Below are 17,947 nucleotides of genomic sequence, written 5' to 3' on the forward strand. Positions count from 1 at the left end.
ACAGTAGCGATGGTTAGGCTTGGATGGGTCCTTGGCAGCAGGCAGACACTAGGCGCCGTGTAACACAGCAGGCGTAGTATATGGCACAACACGACTCCAACTCTCTACGGTACAGGAACAAGGTAGCACGAGATACAGGTAGCAGGAACGGGAACACTGGGAACTGGAAAACACTAAGGGACCATTTGCAAAGACTAACACAGGTAAACACAACAATGCTCAGGCAATGAAGGAAGGGGCAGGGGGTTCTTATAGTCCAGGGTGATCATGGGCTAATTTGACATACTTTTCAGGTGCGCTGGCCCTTTAAGGCCGGGCACAGGCGTGCGCACACACCCTATGGGACGCAGCAGAGTTAAGCGAAAGTGAGTGCTGGCGTCTCCTGAGGAGATGCGTGCCAGCGCTTACTGATCCAGAGTAATCCCGACGGTCCGTGGCCATGGGTGTCACAGTATCCCCCCTCCTACGCCCCCTCCCCTTGGGGCCAGAGCGGGAGAGAAACTTCTTCTCAAGGGTAGAAGCATTGAGGTTCTCGTCTGGCGCCCAGGACCTCTCTTCTGCACCAAACCTCCTCCAATCCACCAAATAGAAAGTTCTTCCTCCTACTCTCTTAGTGTCCAGATCTCCTTAACCTCGAATGTATCCGATGAACCGCTGGGTGCAACTGCAGGACTAAGCGTCTTGGTGTAGCGGTTCAAGACCACAGGCTTCAGGAGGGAGACATGAAAGGAGTTGGGGATCTAGAGGGTAGGAGGCAGCCGCAACTTGTAGGAGACAGGCTTGATTTGTTGCAAGATCTCGAAGGGTGCGAGGAACCTGGGAGCAAACTTGTATGACGGCACCCTCAGCTGGATATTCCTAGAGGACAGCCAGACCTTGGTGCCCAGAAGAAACTGGGGAGGCTCTTTTCTCCTTGTGTCTGCCTTTCGTTTCATGCGGTCGACCGCCAGCAGAATAGGCGATCGGGTCTGCTGCCAGATCTGCAGGAAGTCCCTGAAAGCAGAATTAGCTGCGGGCACCTGGGACGTAACAAACACCGGGAGAGGAATTTGTGGGTGTTGTCCGTAGACGATGAAGAATGGTGTGGTTCTTGTGGACTCGCTTGTATGGTTATTATAAGAGAACTCGGCCAAAGGAAGAAGCTGCACCCAGTCATCATGCTGCCTGCAGACGAAGTGTCGTAGGTAGTTCTCCATGATCTGATTGATTCCCTCGACTTGACCATTGGACTGGGGATGGTAGGCTGAGGAAAAGTCCAACTTTATATCAAGGAGTTTACAGAGGGCTCTCCAGAACTTTGAGGAGAACTGAACCCCCCGATCAGACATGATATGCAGAGGTAAGCCATGCAGGCGGAAGATGTGTTGGATGAAGAGGTTGGCCAGTCGAGAAGCAGAAGGTAGGCCGGTCAGCGGAACGAAATGAGCCATCTTCGAGAATCGGTCCACCCCCACCCAGACCGTACTGCATCCCGCAGAGGAAGGCAGGTCCATGACATAGTCCATTGCTATATGCTGCCAGAGAGCATTGGGCAGCGGCTGGAGCAGGCCAGCAGTTTCGGAGTGAGCAACCTTGTTAGCCGCACACAACGTGCAGGACGAGACAAAGTCCATGATGTCTTTGGGCAGCGTGGGCCACCAGAAATGACAGACAATCAGGTCTCGGGTTTTACGGGCACCCGTGTGACCTGCCAGTTTTGAGCTGTGTCCCCAGCAAAGAATTCTTCTGTCTGCCAAGCGTACAGAAGTCCTCCCGAAATGGATGTCTCTAACTTGCAGGGTTCACAGAGACAATGCAAGACAGATCAATGATGTTTTGTGGAGACTCAATTGTGTCCTCAGTCTCGAACGACCTGGACAAGGCATCGGCCCCCACATTCTTGTCGGTAGGGCGGTAGTGGAGCTCAAACTGGAACCGGGCAAAGAACAGTGGCTACCTGGCTTGACGGGAGTTCAGCTATTGGGCCGTCTGGAGATAGGTGAGGTTCTTGTGGTAAATATCAGGATGGGGTGGGCTGCGCCCTCTAGTAGATGTCTCCACTCCTCCAGAGCCAATTTGATGTCCAGTAACTCCCGATCCCTAATCGAGTAGTTGCGTTCTGCGGAAGAGAAAATTTTAGAGTAATAGCCACATACCACTCTGGAACAGAAGTGCGCTTGCACCAACAGAGGAGGCGTCCACCTCCAACGAAAACTGTTGAGATACATCAGGATGATGGAGTGTTGATGCTGACGTGAAGGCACTCTTCAGGCTATTAAATGCGGATTCTGCTTCTGGAGTCCACACCTTAGCATTCATGCCTTTCTTGATGAGGGTAGAGATGGGAGCTGTCAGTGAGGAGAAGCTTGGGATGAACTGCTGGTAGAAGTTGGCGAATCCCAAGAAACGCTGTATGGACCCTATGCCTTGAGGACGTGGCCATTCCATGACGGCCTTTACCTTCTCAGGATCCATCTTGAGACCTTTATCCGAGATGATATAGCCCAGGAAGAGTAGCGAATTCCTCTGAAACATGCACTTCTCCAGCTTGGCATAAAGGCGATTCTCCCTCAATCGTAACAGAACTTGACAGACATGTCTCGGATGAGTCAACGGGTCTGGGGAAAAAATTTAGATGTCATTGAGATAGACCACAACACAGACATAGAGGAGATCCCGGAAGATGTCATTGACGGATTCCTGGAAGACCGCGGGAGCGTTACACAGGCCAAAGGGCATCACCAGGTATTTATATTGCCCGTGTCGGGTGTTAAATACCGTCTTCCATTTGTCACCCCGGCGAATTCAGATTAGGTTGTAAGCCCCATGCAGGACTAGCTTAGAAAAAATCTTTGCTCCTCGTATTCTGTCAAAAAGTTCTGAAATCAGTGGCAACGGATATCTATTTTTGACCGTGATCTGGTTGAGGGTCGGGGAGGAGGATTTTCGTTTGAAATGCCTCTCCAAATTCTCCTTAATATAGGCTGACATAGACTGAGTCTTTGGCAAAGGGAGAGGGTATATCCTACCATGGGAAAGGGACGCATCAGGAACCAGTTCAATAGGGCAGTCATACACCCGGTGTGGGGGCAGCGTCTCTGCCTCCCTTTTGCTGAAGACATCCGAGAACAGAGAATAGTGAGAAGGCAATCCTGCCAATGACTGAGGTGGAGGAGGCTGGAATGGCTTGATCTGCCCCAGGCATCGGTTGAGGCACTTGGGACCCCACTGGAGAACCTCTCCGGAACTCCAGTCCAGATCTGGGGCATGTAGTTGGAGGCAAGGCAGGCCCAGCAGCACTGGGTTGACGGCCTGAGGCAGGACAAGAAACGAGATGACCTCAGAATGAAAGGCTCCCACTTGGAGACTCAGCGGTTTGGTCACAGCTACAATCGGGTCGGGCAGAGGCAGTCCATTCACTGAGGCAACGATCAACGGCCTCTCCAGGGGGGTTGTGGGCAACTGGAGGAGATCCACTAGGTCTCTGTGGATAAAATTGGCTGCGAACCCAGAGTCCAGATAGGCAGAGGCCCGGTGGGTCTTCTCGCCGGACACTATGGTCACGGGGATGGACAGTTTAGAATAGGGTTCTCTATCCCGTGCCTAGGGTTGTCTCTCCAACCAATCCTAGGCGTTGAAGTTTTTTGGCTTCTGAGGACACAGATGCATGACATGGCCTCCGAGGCCGCAATACAAACAAAGTCCCGAAGTGCGTCTGCGCGGTTTCTCCTGGACGGATAACTTAAGCGGGTCCACCAGTATAGGCTCCTCAGGTAGGCCAACTTGTGAGGGCAACATGGATTGCTGGAAAGTGGGGGCCAGCCTAGGGAGTCTTCCCTCCCGACAAACATCTTGGGATCGTCCCCGGAACCTCATATCAACCCTGTTGGCAAGCAAAATAAGGTGCAGGCTCCTCAAACACAGTGCAAAATGTCTGTAGGAACCCCTGGAAGTCACGGGTCTCTGGACCTTGTCGTTCCCTGATAGGGTTCGTCCATGCAAGGGCCTTGCAAGTAACAGAGAAATGATAACGGAGATCCTGATGCCATCGGAAGGGAACGCTCTGGCATGTAGAAGTGGATCTGGCACTGGTTGAGAAATCCCTCCGTTGTAACGAGGTGGTAGTGGTAGCGAGAAAGAAGGATCAGCATTGGTGCTGACAGGAGGTGTAGTAGGAGAGTCAGCCGGGGTAACTGAAACAGGACCTGAGGAGGCTGCAGCTTGCGCATCCAGCGCTGTGCAATGCAATTCAGTGGCAGGAAGAGTTGGTCCTGTCGTGAACGGAGGTCTCGCAGATCTGCTTGCATGGCTTGAGATTTCGACATTGTCTTGGGTTGACCAGCGGAGTTCATGGCCTGAGTGTACTGTCACAGCAGGTGTGTGGACCCACTGGGCTGTACCGCCGTAGCGGGATAGCAACTGGCCAAACGGTACCAAGTCAAAGTCTATAGTTCGAATAAGGGTACCTGTGGTAGCGATGTTTAGGCTCGGATGGGACCTTGGCAGCAGTCAGACACCAGGCGCGGTGTAACACAGCAGGCGTAGTATACGGCACAACACGACTCCAACTCTCTACGGCACAGGAACAAGGTAGCACAGGATACAGGTAGCAGGAACGGGAACACTGGGAACTGGAAAACACTAAGGGACCATTTGCAAAAACTAACACGGGTAGACACAACAATGCTCTGGCAATGAAGGAATGGGCAGGGCCCTTCTTATAGTCCAGGGTGATTATGGGCTAATTTGACATACTTTTCAGGTGCGCGTGCTAGCCCTTTAAGGCCGAGCGTGCGTGCGCACCCTACGGGACACAGCAGAGTGAAGCGGAACTGATCCATGGCTGCGGCCGTCGGGGGGTGAGTAATCCTGACGGTCCGCGGCCATCGGTGTCAGACTATAAATTTTTTTAAGATAAACCCTATAGTCTAATGTATCTTTTTAATGTAATGTACTTGCTGTTAGTGAATGGGAACATTCCTGTTTACATTCAGAGGCTAAAAACCTGTCTTGACCTAGTCCTGCTCACACAGTTCAGTATTTGTTCCAATCTATCAGTAAAGGTAGGCAATATCAGTTTGAAGTTCAACATATGTAGAGCTCACAGAGGCTTTAATAGACTACTACAGTGTTGCAAACCTTTATGCCTGTTTTCTCCCAAAAACAGTGCCACACCTATCCATGGGTTGTGTCTGGTGTTTTTACTGAGCTGATTTGAATTGAATAGTGCTGAGCCACAATATCACACACAACCTGCGTACATGTGTGGTACTGTTTTTGGAAGAAGCAGCCATGTTTCTAATCCTGGATAACCCCTTTAGGGCGTGTTCAGAATTGTGGCTGAATTCTCCTGCGGACAATCCGCAGTCTAAATCCCCAGCAGACCTTTTTTTTTCATTGGTTTCTATACAGGTAACTTAGTTCAGACACTGCGGAAAATAACAGTGCAGAATTTAGGCTTCAGTGCAGAAATGTCTGTTGCGGAGAAACAGTGGATTTTCACTGCGGATTTCAGGTTTTGAAATGCAAAAACGGAAATCTGCGGCAAGTCCGCTGTGATATCCACAACGTCTGAATTACCTGTCAAATATGAAAATGTTACTGTAAATTCGCAAAGAATCTGCAGCAATATTTACAGTGGAAAAATTCCGCCATGTCTGAACATGCCCTTAGGCCGGATTCAAACAGGATGAAAATGCGGAATTTCCATTTGGAATTGCGGACAGAAAATCCGCAGCAGAATACCATACCAGCCATGTAGATGAGATTTTACCTAAAATTCATCAACATACTGCAGATTTTTTCAGCAAGGAAATTGACCTGCAGTGTGACTTTTAAATTCCATAGCATGTCAACTTCTGTTGCAGATTTTCACAGCGGATTTCATACCTTTCAATGTAGAGGGGTGAATCTGCAGCAAAATCCGTATATGTTACACATGCGGATTATGTTGCGAATTTGCAGGCGGATTTTTAGCAAAGTTTCATGTGGACCTGGTCTAAATTTCTCCTTTGCAAAGCCAACACCAACACAACAATTTAGCTACTTGGCTTAAAGGACGAGTGTCGCGGAATTTTTTTTTTTTATATCAATTTGCTTTTAGTGTTTTATTAAAAAATGTTTTATTTATTTGTGTGTTTGTGTTTTACTTTTTTTATTTTTTAACTTTTTCTTGTTTATGGGAGCTGCCATTTTTTTTTCCATCTCTGTATGTGTCGATTAACGACACATACAGACATGGAATACGGCACATACAGCCCCATAGTGAATGCGAACGGGGCCCGTTCCATCCACTATGCTGTACGCTGTCTGTGTGGGAACGGCGCATGCGCCGCTCCCACACAGTCCAAATTGAAGGTCTTCAGGCGAGCGACGTCCGGCGCCATTTTCTTGTCGACCGGAAGCCGCGGCCGGACAGTAAGATTACTACTTCCGGTCGTGGCTTCCGGACTGTGTTCTGAAGCAAGCACGAGGAGCGGAGGGAGCAGATGAAGCGGACGGACCGAAGGGAGCGGAGGCGGCAGGAGCAGGTAAGTTAGGTCTGTGTATGTACGTGTTTTAGTGTGTGATTACTACTGTATGTAAACCTACTACACTGTGTATTTGTTTAAAAAATGGCGACACACAGTGTAGGAGGTTTGACCGTTCAATCCCCTCCTTTCTCCCGGCACTAGCCAGAATAAGTTAGGGGGGATTCTCTGAGCTCACTAGAGCGAGTGTGTATTCTCAAATTTTGCAGCATAAAGCAATGTGGTTGCTTTACCACATGCCAATGCTGCAATTTTGGGAATTGCTCCATCTAGTGACCAGCACTGGGAAATGTTATAAATTAGAATCTAATTTATAATATTTCCTGACTCGTGAAAAAATAAAAAAAAATTAGAACAATGTTTAATCATCTATACACTAACTGTTTAACTAAAAAAAAATATAACATTTTCGAGCGACACATTCCCTTTAACCCCATTTTTTTATTTTTCATTTTCGTTTTTCACTCCCCGCATTCCAAGAGCCATAACGTTTTTATTTTTCTGTCAATATAGTGGTGTGAGGGCTTATTTTTTGCGGGAGGAGTTGTAGTTTCTTTTGGTACCATTTATAGTTCCATACAATCTACTGGGAAACTGAAAACAAATTCTTTGCGGGCTGAAAATGGGAAAAAAAGCGATTCCTTAATTGTTTTTTGGATTTTGTTTTTACGGCTTTCTCCGTGCGGTAAAAATGACAACTTATCTTTATTCTGTGGCACAATACGATTACGGTGATACCAAATTTATATTGTTTTTTTTAAAAAAATATTTTACTACTTTTATTGATAATAAACTTTCTTTAAAAAAAAAAAAATGTTTTGTGTCGCCACATTCTGAGAGCCATAACTTTTTTATTTTTTCACCAATTGAGCGATGTGAGGACTTATTCGTTGTGGGACGAGCTTTAGTTTTTATAGGTACCATTTTCAGGTATGTAGAACGTTTTGATCAGTTTTTATTCCATTTTTTCTTAGAGCTAAGTTGACCAAAAAACAGTGATTTTGTCGTTTTAAATTTTTTATTTTTTACGGCGTTCACCGTGCACGTTAAATAACTCTATAATGTAATAGTTCAGACATTTACGGAGGCAGCAATACCAATTTTTTTTTTTTAACTTTTAATATTTAGTATTTTATTTTCACCACTAAAAACTTTTTTTTACTTTTTTTTCACACACTTTATTAGCTCCCCTAGGGGACTTGAACCAGTAATCGTTAGATCGCTGGTACAATATACTGCAATACTAACGTATTACTAACGTATTGCAGTATTTCAGCATTTTTACAGGCATCTGGCCACAGGCAGGGCTTAACAGAGGCAGAGTGAAGTCAGCCGTGGGGGCCTTCATTAGGCTCCTGGGCTGCCATAACAACCATCGTCACCCCCGATCTCACTGCGGGGGGGGGGGCGATGAGCTGTCGGAGGTAGCCACACCCCTCTTTTCAACGCCTCAGATGCTGCAGTTGCGATTGACCGCAGCATTTGAGGGGTTATACAGCTAGGAGCAGCGCGATCGCTGCTCCCGGATGTTAGTCCTGGGTGTCTGCTGTCAAATACAGCCGACATCCGCAGCATATGGAGCGTGCTTAGGATGTGAGCATGCTCCAAACATCACGCCCCGCACCCAGACGTAATGGCACGTCAGGGTGCGCGAAGGGGTTAAAAAAATAATAAACAAAATAAAATTAGTTGGCATATACCAAACGTCTTAAAAACCAGTGGTGTAACTACACTGGTTCCACTCGTACCCAGGCATTGGTGCCTGAGGGAGCCCAATGGCTCTTCTAGCACAGGACTACACCAGTACTATAAATGGCACATGATGATTGTGGCCTCTGATACAGATTTTACACTGGTTTCCAGAAGCCTACGCCAAACACAAACAGTATATATATTGTACACGCTTGGTCCCTCCTGGGCCTATGGCTGTTGTGTACGCAAGTTGTTATATATACAGCGCAGTCCAGTTACTGTAATCTCATGGAATGTGGTCTTTCCGTCAGCAACACCCACTCAGTGTTTATTCTCGGAAATGCCAGGGATGCAGCCACATGTTTTATTTTGTCTCCAGTTTCTTTGGCATTGTCACTGAGCTGTTTTTACATGGTCCGCAGCCTTACAAGTAGTATAAAAAGCTAGAATTTGCTTCCATTCTGGACACCTCCCAAATAATGACTGGTCTCTGCTGTCTTGTCATCCAGACGAAGATCCAACTGCTAGCTGCCTAACTTAATCGTGGACTATATTGCATCTTGTACTATGAGGGTGATGGTTACTGTATTATTTGACAGTAGTTATGCTATGAAGGTACACGGTACAAGTTTACAACGTATTTCCGCTGCTACCATAAATTCTGTACCAAGCATGCTCCTATTTCTTCCCTGACAGATCTATATTCACCCCTTTTACTAGTGCTGTATTGAATGCTAAAATATTAACGGTGGTGTCTCTACCCATAATAGTAAGTTTGCTGTGTTGGTTGTCCAATATAGTACCTTAGTAGCTAGTACGTTATTTTCCCGGAACTGTAGGAGATCTGAGGATGGGTATGTTTGATGCAGCCATTGGATAGACAATCTTTCAATAATATAGGATGTGCCATACATGTCTGATCAGTGAAGTCAAACCATCTCTACCCCCACAATTGCTAACACAAAGGGTCTGTGGTGCTTTTTGACTCCCATTGAACATGCTGGACTTCACATAGGAGGCACTATGCTGGCCATTATAGGGAATCAGACATTTATGGCACATTCTATAAATATCCTATTAATGTATATGGTAGAAAAAACACTTAAAACTAGTAGGTTCAAAGAACTCCCAATTTGCAGCTCCCCGAATTTGGAGGGACAAATGCTATGCCTGGCATCCAACTAAAAAGGACATTGGGAGGAAGATGAGCAGCAGTCAGTCAATGGCTCTTAATCTAATCAGCATCACTATGCGTGTTATCAGTAGTGTTATTTGGCTAAATCGCAAATTAAAGGCGCTTTTACTCCGGCCGATAAGCGGCCGATGCAGCGAGCGCCTATCAACGAGACATCATTGATCGGCGCTCATTTGCTCCTGTCACACAGATTTATGGATGGGGACGAGCGGTCGTTACTCCGATCGCTCGTCCCCATCCATTATTACCATGTTTACACACTGTTTATTTAACTTTTTTAAAAAGATACGACCAGCAGATGATCGAGTGTTTGCTGGTTCATCTGCTGATCGTTCCCCTGTTTACACGGCAATTATCGGCAATGAGCGTTATATGAACGATAACCGCTCAGTGTAAAACCCCCTTTACAGACAGGACTCCCTTCATAATACTTATCCCCAATGTCCTTTCCAGGTGGATGCCAGGCAGAATAAACAACCCTGTAAAACCGATTCTGGTAGCTGTATAGTTGAAGCTCTTAACTACCACACTCCATTTGTATATCATAAGTGCCCATGTGTTATGACCGTGGAGCACTAGATACTATCTAAGTTCACAATATACATTGTCCAAATTTTATTGTAGCTCCTTTAATTAGTAGAATCTGACAACATGGCTATTAGATGAAAAACGTTGTGCACCCCTGTTCTGGATGAACGAGGTATTCCATTATTCTCTATTGCTATGGTTACTTTGATCAAGTTTCAGAGTGATTCCTCCGTATTTTCATACCTTCTGTTACATACTTGCACACTTATGTATTTTCTTAAGATTTTTTTAGGGCCGCAGGGATTTTTCAGTGTATCAGACTGAAAACACTAGTGAAGGATATAACCACGCAGGTAGCAGAGAATTTGGTATTATTAAAATGCAGATATTATTATGGATGTTCCGTACCATTACCTGACTGGATGCCAAATCTGTATTAGGATCTTTCCTCAAAAGTCAATAGCCATTTATAATACTACTGGATTATCATATGGCCACTGCCTGGTTCTTGATAATAGAGACTATAGGTAGCGGTTTGGACGACTGGGCATGTTATTGGAGTAGTCATGGAAGATACCTGTCGACTGAACATCCAACTTATATCTCATGTCCTAGGCCAGCTTTACATTATCACTTATAGCCTGACTTAAAGGGGTTGTATATGGACCAAAAAGTATTAGCAGTGAAGTCACTGCAGTATGTGAGTCCACTCGAATAAACATTCCGGTCACCCGTCGCGCTGATTCTGAGATTTTCATAACGCTGCCGGGGAACCAGAAATCTAGTCGCACAGTCTACTTTGATGACGACACTATTATATAGAGTACATAGGAGTCGGTCACATGACGAAGAGTCGTATCCTCATTAAAGACTGTGCAACTAGACTTCCGGTCCCCTGGCAGCGCTATAAAAATATATGAAAATCTCAGACTCAGCGCAACGGGGGACCGGAATGTGTATTAGCGAGTGTATCACATACTGCAGTGACTACACTGCTAATACTTTTTGGTCCCCACATAACGCTTTTAATGATGCATTCTGTATGATGGGTTATTTCTGAGACTGCATAACCAAACATTTTGCCAAGAATGCTATGGTGGACATGTAGTGTTTAAGGCCACGTTCACATCTGCGTTGTGGTCCCGTTCTGACGTTCCATCTGAGCTTTCAGTCAGAACGGGACCCTGAACAGACACAAACTGACACAGACGGAAAGCAGAGGTTTCAATAGTGACAGATCCGGTGCCCATGGTTTTCGTTTGTCTCTGTTGTGCACCGGACCCGTCGTATTGCCGGAAGCAATAGCGAAGCAATAGCATAGTCGACTACGCTATTGCTTCCGGCAAAACAACGGGTCCGGTGCACAACAAACGGAAACCATGGGCACCGGATTCGTCACTATTGAAATCAATGGTGATGGAAACGGAAACCTCTGCTTTCCGTCTGTGTCAGATTGTGTCTGTTCAGGGTCCCGTTCTGACGGAAAGCTCAGACGGAACGTCAGAACGGGACCCCAATGCAGATGTGAACGAGGCCTAACCCAGGACACCAAACAGCATACTGTTGCTACTACAACTCTCAGCGTGCCATGATAGTCACAAACTCTCCTGGTATGCTGGGATTTGTAATTTTGGAGACCATTGTTATACAGTAACCTAATGTAGAAAGAAAATACATCTCCCCTTATTCAAAGTAGTAGTGCATCCGAATTATGCAAAAGACATGTACTGTGGTTCCTTTGACACAGAGAATCCCAGTACTAGGAGCAAAGAACATTTAGATAATTTGGGAGATGTTCAGAAGTGACTTTGCATGTAAGTCTTGTTGGAAACTTTCTATAATGTGTTTTTACTATTAATTGTAGGACTTAAAGGAGGACCTAATGCACACAATGGACATGGAGGAAACTTCCACTACACGTTTCATGGAGATCCACACGCTACCTTTGCTGCATTTTTTGGTGGAGCAAACCCATTTGAAATGTTCTTTGGAAGAAGGATGCCGGGCGGCCGCGAAGACGAGGACATGGAGTTGGATGGTGATCCATTTGGCTCATTTTCAAACTTTGGCATGAATGGGTTTTCAAGAGAAAAGAACCAAGTTGGCCAGATCCGGCGTAAGCAGGACCCACCTATTATTCATGAGCTACGGGTATCTTTGGAAGAGATCTACCATGGATGCACTAAAAGAATGAGAATCTCCAGGAAGAGGATAAATCCCGATGGAAGAACAGCACGGACTGAGGATAAGATTCTTACAATTGAGATAAAGAAAGGATGGAAAGAAGGCACCAAAATCACATTCCCGAAGGAGGGAGATGAGACGCCGATGACCATTCCTGCCGATGTAGTTTTTGTTATTAAGGACAAACCTCATGCACACTTTAAGAGAGATGGTTCAAACATTGTGTGTCCTGTAAAGATCAGTCTGCGAGAGGTATCATTTTTCAGTTTTTTTCTTTATTGCTACAGAGTGATTACTTTCAGAAGGCTCTTGTTAATATTATGCCCCTCCTATTTATAAGCCTATGTTTGCTGTCAGTGAATGGGAACATGTTCGTTCACTTGCAGAGGGTGAAAATACTTCTTAGGCCTCGTGCACATGACCGTAGCCGTGTAAACGGTACGTGATTACGGCACGGACGGCCCTAGGAGTGTCATCCGCGGGCCGTCCGCAATCACGGACCATGCAGACAAAAGGTGTGCATTGACTTCAAGGAGCCCGGATTGCAATTGCGGACCGTAACATGACTTGTCCTATTTTTTTACGGTCTAGGCTCCAGCAATGTACGAACCGTAAAAACCACGGTCGTGTGCGTTGGCCCATAGGATAGAACGTGTCCTATACTATCCGCAATTGTGGATAGTATGCGGCCGCGAAACTACGGTAGTGTGCATGAGCCCTTTCAGCTGAGAGTTTGCTACAATTGTATCCTGTCTAGACAAGCCTTTGTGAGATATATACACCAGCAGCACAAATCTCTCTTATATCCTATTTGCTACAATGTATCAGTACTGGTAAAATGTATCAGCCTAGAGTCTAGGCGGAGGACTGCCTAGACTGGGTACAATTGTATTCACCTCTCAGCTGACGTATGAGGCTGGGTTCACATTGTGCGTTTTTGTTGTATTTTTAGCATTCAGTATTTTTTTGCTTTTTTTGGTAGATAAACTCTCAATGGGGGCTCATCAACCAAAACAGAAAAACGTATGCAAAAAAAATACAACAAAAACGCACAACGTGAACCCAGCCTTGAAGCAATTGTTGGGTTTCAGCAAATAATGTTATTTTTGGTATAATTAAAAGTAATACAATTTTGCAATATACTTTCTGTATTAATTCCTCATGGTTTTCAAGATCTCTGCTTGTTGTCATTCAGAAGGGAAATTCATTGTTTACTTCCAGTGGATAAAATTCTGTCCATGATCAAATGATAGAGATACGGCTGCCGGGATCGTTCCAGTTACAGTATGTGTATCAGAGCTGTGTCTTCTACCGATACCTGCACCCGTGTGTCCATCACATGACCATGGACAGAGTTGTATCCACTGGAAGTAAACAATGAATGTTCTTACTGAATAACAACATGCAGAGATCTTGAAAACAGTGAGGAATTAATACAGAAAGTATATTGGAAACCTGTATACATTGTAATTATACAAAAAATAACATTAATTTGCTGAAACCGGACAACACCCCTTAAGTCTGTATTGGTTTTTCCGCCTCTGGATGTAATCAAGAATGGTTTCATTCACAGACAACAAGCAGAGTTGCAACACTTTTGATTTTACAATTATTAAACTCTATTTTCAGAAAAACTCTTTATGTTAAGAGCGCTGAACAATCGTTCTCACCCCCCTATAAAGTGGGCAAAAGGGGTTTCTTACAATAGTGAATGATGGCATATCCTAGCGATATGCCATCACTTACTGATCGGTGGGTTCTGACCGCTGGGACCCCTATTCTTAGAGTGAAGGGTTTGCAATGATAGGTAAGCGCTATGGCTCCATCACAGTTTTTCCTTGCACAACAAAGCTCCCGTCCACCTGCTATTCAGGAAACTACAACGCATTCCCATGTGATTGGAATAGACCCTTAAAAGATGGGTTAAAAAAAATTAGAGTTCAAAATACTTACTTAGACTCTTATCACCTAGCTCCTCTTCTGGTCGCAGCTTCAGAATGGTGAGTGATGTCACCTGCTTCAGATACTGGTGAGTGATGTCACCAGCTGTGCCTGCCCGTTCCATTCACAAGACCGTTCTGATACATAATTACAGGCGGCAGCACAGTGTGGGGGAGCATCTGAGATTACTGCTTCTCCTTATTGCCACTGGAGGGAAGGACTAGTTTGCTGCCATGTTAATTTAGGGGAAGTTCTGACACTCTAATATTGTTGGGTCAGGAACACGCACGCACACACGCACGCACGCAAGCACACACACCACTTTTGATACAGTTTTTGGGTATGTGCACACACACTAATTACGTCCGTAATTGACGGACGTATTTCGGCCGCAAGTCCCGGACCGAACTCAGTGCAGGGAGCCGGGCTCCTAGCATCATACTTATGTACGACGCTAGGAGTCCCTGCCTCTCCGTGGAACTACTGTCCCGTACTGAAAACATGATTACAGTACGGGACAGTTGTCCTGCAGAGAGGCAGGGACTCCTAGCATCGTATATAACTATGATGCTAGGAGCCCGGCTCCCTGCACTATGTTCGGTCCGGTACTTGCGGCCGAAATACGTCCGTATATTACGGACGTAATTAGTGTGTGTGCACATACCCTTTGGCTCACTTATTTGAGCAAACACAGGAGTACACACAAAAGAAAGGAGATGCAGCAGTCTTTTCTATATACCTTTCCATCCCTTTGGATCCACTTTTGGTTTTGGTTTCAAAAACTGCATCAAAACTTGTGTGTGATCCTGACCTAAATATGAGGTGTGAGTAGCCACACGTCTGCAACCTGCAACAAGGACAAGCCTGCTTAGGCTACTATCACATGCATCATTTTTGGTTTTGTGCTAATTTACCACAATGGTTATAGGCAATGAGGGCAAAAAAGTTTTCTTGTAAACCACAGCATGGTTGCAGATTTCTCATGGTATTTCTCCATTGACTTCAATGGGGAAAACCGCAGCCTTAGGCCCCATGCACACGAACCGGAGAATTGCGGCCCCATTCATTCCTATGGGGCCATGCACACGACCGTGGTTTCCACGGTCCGTACATGGCCCAGGAGCCTGGACCGCAAAAAAGAACGGGCATGTCTTATTACGACCGTGTTCTGCGGTCCGGGCTCATTGAAGATAATGGCCGCGGCCATGCGCATGGCTCACGATTTGCGGGCGGCTCGCAGCTGACAGTCCGCTGTCGGCCGACCCGAAAATCACGGCCGTGCACGTGGCTACGGTCTTGTGCATGAGGCCTTATAGTGTCATTACTATAGTCATTACACAAGTGTGCATTCTAGTATACCTGATTCGGTTTCATCACCTAATATATCTTCTATAGCCATATGTTGTTGCTGTAACATAAATGAATTACTGCCTTGTAGGGGTCTAAAGAGTCCTGAATGACAGTAATGAGGCAGGAAGCGAAGGAAGGAGTGAGGAAATTCCCACAAGGCAGGCCTGTAACACCACGCAGTCACACAAAGATTTGCTTCTGTGTATTAATGTAATAAGTGTGTTTTGCACATACAGACGTTCTGTGTTCACTCCCTGTCCATCATGCGTACATGTCGGCGTGATCACCTAGTCAAATAGAGCTCATTGATTCTTCTAGTATGTGTTTTGCCGGCTTATGCTCTGAAGGTTTGTAGGATCAGGTTCCGGGATTTTAATCAGTTTTGCCAATGAGACCTTCATATATACACCTCTGTACAGTTTCTAGCTATAAGCTAACAAAACGTCTCTTTTTACCCTTCCTTTATGCTTAAGGGCGCGGCAGATTTTGCTGCAGACATTTTCTGCGACTGAAAATCAATGGCATTCATCTGAATGAAACTTGCAGAAAGAACTGCACCTGCTGCAGAAACAACATTATTCAGATGAATGGAACTGATTTTCACCCATAGACGTTTTTCACAAGAGCGTATTTTGGTCAGTATTTTGCATGTTTATTATGTAAGCTAAAAGCAGGTTGAACACACACAGAGAATAAGTATAATGGAAAGACTTTTACCTCTTCTATGTTTTGGACCGTCTACTGGTTTTGACTTACAAATACTAATGCAAATAGTCACCAAAATACACCCGTGTGAAAGTGGTCTTACGATTTTATGTAGAGTATTCATTGTATCATAAAAAGTTATAAAATGTTCCAATATAATTTATATATCAGTTCCACACAGCAGAACTGACAGGTCCCCTTTACTACACCACACTGGAGAACTGACAGGTCCTCTTTACTACACCACACAGGAGAGCTGAAAGCTCCTCTATACTACACCACACAGGAGAGCTGACAGATCCTCTATACTACACCACACAGGAGAACTGACAGCTCCTCTATACTACACCACACAGGAGAACTGACAGATCCTCTATACTACACTACACAGGAGAACTGACAGCTCCTCCATACTACACCACACAGGAGAGCTGACAGATCCTCTTTACTACACCACACAGGAGAGCTGACAGATCCTCTATACTACACCACACAGGAGAGCTGACAGATCCTCTTTACTACACCACACAGGAGAGCTGACAGATCCTCTATACTACACCACACAGGAGAGCTGACAGCTCCTCTATACTACACCACACCACACAGGAGAGCTGACATGTCCTCTATACTACACCACACAGGAGAGCTGACAGCTCCTCTATACTACACCACACAGGAGAGCGGACAGATCCTCTATACTACACCACACAGGAAAGCTGACAGATCCTCTATACTACATCACACAGGAGAACTGACAGCTCCTCTATACTACACCACACAGGAGAGCTGACAGCTCCTCTATACTACACCACACAGGAGAGCTGACTGATGCTCTATACTACACCACACAGGAGAGCTGACAGATCCTCTATACTACACCACACAGGAGAGCTGACAGATCCTCTATACTACACCACACAGGAGAGCTGACAGATCCTCTATACTACACCACACAGGAGAGCTGACAGCTCCTCTATACTACACCACACAGGAGAACCAACAGATCCTCTATACTACACCACACGGGAGAACTGACAGATCCTCTATACTACACCACACAGAAGAACTGAGAAGCTCCTCTATACTATACCACACAGGAGAACTGACAGATCCTATATACTAGACCACACAGGAGAGCTGACAGATCCTCTATACTACACCACACAGGAGAGCTGACAGATCCTCTATACTACACCACACAGGAGAGCTGACAGATCCTCTATACTACACCACACAGGAGAGCTGACAGATCCTCTATACTACACCACACAGGAGAGATGACAGCTCCTCTATACTACACCACACAGGAGAGCTGACATATCCTCTATACTACACCACACGGGAGAGCTGACAGATCCTCTATACTACACCACACAGGAGAGCTGACAGATCCTCTATACTACACCACACAGGAGAGCTGACAGATCCTCTATACTACACCACACAGGAGAGCTGACAGATCCTCTTTACTACACCACACAGGAGAGCTGACAGATCCTCTATACTACACCACACAGGAGAGCTGACAGCTCCTCTATACTACACCACACAGGAGAACTGACAGATCCTCTATACTACACCACACAGGAGAGCTGACAGATCCTCTATACTACACAACACAGGAGAGCTGACAGATCCTCTATACTACACCACACAGGAGAGCTGACATCCTCTATACTACACCACACAGGAGAGCTGACAGATCCTCTATACTACACCACACAGGAGAACTGACAGCTCCACTATACTACACCACACCACACAGGAGAACTGACAGCTCCACTATACTACACCACACAGGAGAATTGACAGATCCTCTATACTACATCACACAGGAGAGCTG

The 17,947-nt window shown here is 45.7% G+C and overlaps 1 protein-coding gene across 7 annotated transcripts in view; it reads left to right on the forward strand.

Annotated features, from left to right (window-relative positions):
- DNAJB4 (DnaJ heat shock protein family (Hsp40) member B4) overlaps positions 1 to 17,947 on the forward strand; it is a 48,828-nt gene that overhangs the window by 19,761 nt on the left and 11,120 nt on the right. For 5 of the 7 annotated variants that reach the window (XM_075832882.1, XM_075832881.1, XM_075832883.1 and 2 more), the window contains one exon: positions 11,789 to 12,360. In XM_075832882.1, the coding sequence (XP_075688997.1) occupies positions 11,789 to 12,360 (572 nt within the window). Of the gene's footprint in view, positions 1 to 8,174; positions 8,971 to 11,788; positions 12,361 to 17,947 lie in introns of those variants that run through there. The other 2 variants (XM_075832885.1, XM_075832886.1) reach the window with 2 other exon arrangements.

This window comes from Rhinoderma darwinii, chromosome 7 (assembly GCF_050947455.1).
Source record: "Rhinoderma darwinii isolate aRhiDar2 chromosome 7, aRhiDar2.hap1, whole genome shotgun sequence".
Lineage (NCBI taxonomy): Eukaryota > Metazoa > Chordata > Amphibia > Anura > Rhinodermatidae > Rhinoderma > Rhinoderma darwinii.